At 36.0% G+C, this 3,532-nt stretch overlaps 1 protein-coding gene across 1 annotated transcript in view; it reads right to left on the bottom strand.

Moving 5' to 3' along the window:
- The window catches only part of LOC107740114 (pituitary homeobox 2-like), a 9,079-nt gene extending 6,533 nt beyond the window's left edge, over positions 1-2,546 (bottom strand). The window contains exons 1-2 of the mRNA XM_016552427.1: positions 2,182-2,546; positions 32-100 (exon numbers count right to left, since the gene is read on the bottom strand). Coding sequence (XP_016407913.1) covers positions 32-77 — 46 coding nt within the window. The 5' untranslated portion in view covers positions 78-100; positions 2,182-2,546. The remainder of the gene's footprint in view (positions 1-31; positions 101-2,181) is intronic.
- Positions 2,547-3,532: the final 986 nt, after the last annotated feature.

Genomic DNA, 3,532 nt, shown 5'->3' with positions numbered 1-3,532 from the left:
GGGGGGTTGTCATTCACCAAGATCTTCTTACCTAATTGAGCACACGTTGATGCAAGTTTGCGGCAGTGGGAGTCCATTTGTTAGATTATACGTTGAACACCTGTGAAAAAAAGAGAAATGTTTATTTTATATTTTATTAAAGTGTTTATATTATATGTGTAGGCCAACTTCTGTTTGAGAATGTTTAGTTGGCCGTTTTCACACATGACCGAATGGGCCACTTAGTGATGATATATTTCAAACCCATTGTCATATATTGGATAGTTCCTGTCTGTAATGGGATGTGCACATTCCTCATTTGTTTTGAAATCCCTTAGCGCTTGCTCGAGTCCTTCCTAATTAAGACTCGTGTCTCCAAACGCACATGAAAACAAGGCACAAAGAGGAAAGACCATGCACCGCGTGTGTGTGTCAGTGAGAGAAAGAGAGCAGTTTGAGCGCTAGAAGTTGAGTGATTCCGCGGTAAAATCAGGGGATTAGTGTCTGATTGAGATGTCTGTCGGTTGGATATTACAAAATTCATTATCGCAGCTCTATACTAACCCGATATGAAGTAACACAGATGGGCCTTTATTAGCCCAGGCTTCAGATGTTTGCTTATGATAATTTCAGTCGGAAATTTGCATGCAATCCTGCTGTTAACCGTTTTCCCTCTCCATTTTTCTCTCTCCGATTGCAACGCTTTACTTTAGCCCTCCCCTTATATCACCTGCCTGGCATCTGTTCCTTTAGTCAAAGGCTTGAGACTCTGGAAATTAAATTTGTGTGCGTTTCTTTGTATATGTGCGCCGCGTAATATGCAGTTCTTGTGAGGGCGAAAGTCGTTCATCTAAATACGATTTTGAGATGCTAGTATAAAGTTATGAAAATATTCTAATTGTCTAAATTATTTACCAAACAAAGTAGGCCGTGAAATGGCCAATTAAAGTTGTGTCTTTCGTGATTCTGAGCGCGTTCATGGCATCCGTTCCGTTTTGATTTGGGCTACTTATATCGGTAACTTTATTATTATTATTGTCATTATTATTATTATTATTATTATAGATTTGTTGTTTTTTTTGTTTTGTATTGTTTTACGCGAATTTAATACAAATGTCATGTCAAATATTTACTCTTACAAGGTCATTTTCAAACAGCAAAAGGTAAGAAACAAAACACTACACATGACATAAGTGCATACGATTATAACTTGGACTACATCAATGCAAGTTCATCAACAGATGAAAATATGTATGTACAAAACCTGTTTAGATTTGTGTAAACTATTAGTTATTTTTTAGTCTATTTATAATTTAGTCTACACAATTACAGCAAAACATACTATTGCTACTGATAACAAGAAGGTATTCTTTGCAATTTTTGTTCCTATGATTAATTGGGGGAACGATGTTTTTCTTTTCTTTTCTTTATTTTAAACTGGTAACATTGTTTTAACATAATAGTAAGGATAGTGCTATGATATTCTCAGTCTTGCGGGCCTAAAAGGTTTATTAATAAAGTGATTTCAGTGTTGCTTGCGTGTGTGAATCTTTTTTTTCCCAGCTAAATTTAATTAAACCTGATTTATTGGTATATAAACGAATAAAATGAAACTACTGTATTAGTTTACAGAAATATTTAACTACAAGACAAGCGCGCCTTATCTTCAAAATTAACTGGCTACCTTGCATTTGCATAAATGTAAATTTAGATCATAAGTAATGATTCAATACTATCTTATTATTCAATATCACTTTATCATATCATTCAATAATTAAATCTTAATTGAATTGCCCGTTTCATCGCAAATGTTAAAACAAAAAGTATCATTTTAGGAATGCTGCAACGAGTATTTAAAAAGCACTTAAATACAGTATTTAAAAGGTTGATTGCTAGTTGTGAAAGCAAATTTCGTTAGCACGATTTATTTCTGCTTATGCTAAGCAATAATATATGTTTTAATGTAAATTACACGCTATAACTATAAAGTTGTCCTAGTCCCGTTTGTCTCACTCATAGTGTTAACGATATATTATAATAAACTGCAAAGTCAAGGTGAGACCTGCCAGAGCATCACTTATCATGCCTCTCCATCTAACTGCACTAAAGCTGAAGATCACCCGTGGCTGGCAACCCAGAGGTGGAACGAATTCCTTCACTTGCATTATCTCACATTCAAGCTAGGGTGTCATGTGCACTTACCAGTGGTTGTTGAAAAGCGGCGCTTTGCAGCCGTGCCAGTCTTGAATTTATTTTTCTTTAAAAAAAAAGATAAATTCCACACCTCTGAACAAGTTTATCTTTGCCCTTGATGTTGTCCGGGCTCATAAACTGTTGCTACCAGGTCCAAAACGAGCGTAACCTCTTCTTCCTCAATGAAAACGATTAGGGATATATCTGGGTTCTTTCAAAGAACGCGAAAACAGGCATATGCTACCTTCAACCCAGAGTGTCTTAGCTACAAACTCCTAAGTTGCTTTAGTAACTCATATTTTCTGCAGAGCCTCCACGACTGCAACTTTTTCCACAGAAAGACGCAGAGTGGTGCATTTCCCCCTCTCACGAGCTTTGACTGTCAGCGCGTGGGCGTGAGTGAGAGTTTGTGTGTATAAGCGCGTGCGTGTGCATGCGTGCCACAGTGGGTGTGTTTGTATGCACAACCAACACGTCGAGTGTGTGTGAAGGGTGAACTTTGTGATGCGAAACGATAGGCTAAATTAGACAACAAATTAGCCATTCAAACACGGTAATACGTTAATTCAACCAGCAAATTTAACCCGACGAACGCGAAATGAGTGTCATGGCTGAATATGGATCAAATCAAGGTATTTTATTTATCTAGCTGCAATTAAAACGGCCACTATCTTAAAACTAAGTTAATTTCTTCTTATGTTATTAAGTAGCAGAAATACCAACTGACATAAAGAAATCCAAAAATGAAGCGTGTTGAAATGAACATGTAGAGGTTAAAATAATTTAAATCTAAATTTGTTTTTGTCTTGCTATATAGGCCTATTTTTAAATATAGGCTACATTTTATTTATATATTATTTTATTGTTTACATCGAATTCTATTTTAAAACTATAGCTACCAGAATGGAACAAAAATATTTATAGGCCTATTATTAGGGCATTTTGATTATTGTATGGAGTCCATAATATACTATAACTCAAGTAGTCTGGACAGTCTGACTTAGTCTTATCCAAAACTGAAAAGGCCTAGGCCTATTTGCAGAATGTGATGGTATTCATCGGCTAACAACAAACTAGGCAGTTTTAATTTGATTTGTTAATTTTATTTTATTTTTGGCTAATACATTTTAACTGAAAACATTGCTGTAATTAAAAATACTAACTTCTGCTGAAAGGTGTGTGTGCTTAAACTGTGTCGGTCAGGAATGAAGTGAACAGCTGGCTTTGGATGCAAATGATCTTTAAAGATCCGCGTGCACCGGACTGATTTCCATCCGCATCTCACGCGAGCAAAGCAGACCGGACGGATGTTTTACGCGCCTAATCTGTTTTTTACATTGTGGGTCATACACCCATTAAG

Source organism: Sinocyclocheilus rhinocerous, unplaced genomic scaffold, assembly GCF_001515625.1.
Source record: "Sinocyclocheilus rhinocerous isolate Xijiao unplaced genomic scaffold, SAMN03320098_v1.1 scaffold584, whole genome shotgun sequence".
In the NCBI taxonomy this organism is placed as follows: domain Eukaryota; kingdom Metazoa; phylum Chordata; class Actinopteri; order Cypriniformes; family Cyprinidae; genus Sinocyclocheilus; species Sinocyclocheilus rhinocerous.
This window is presented reverse-complemented; position numbering and strand designations above follow the sequence as displayed.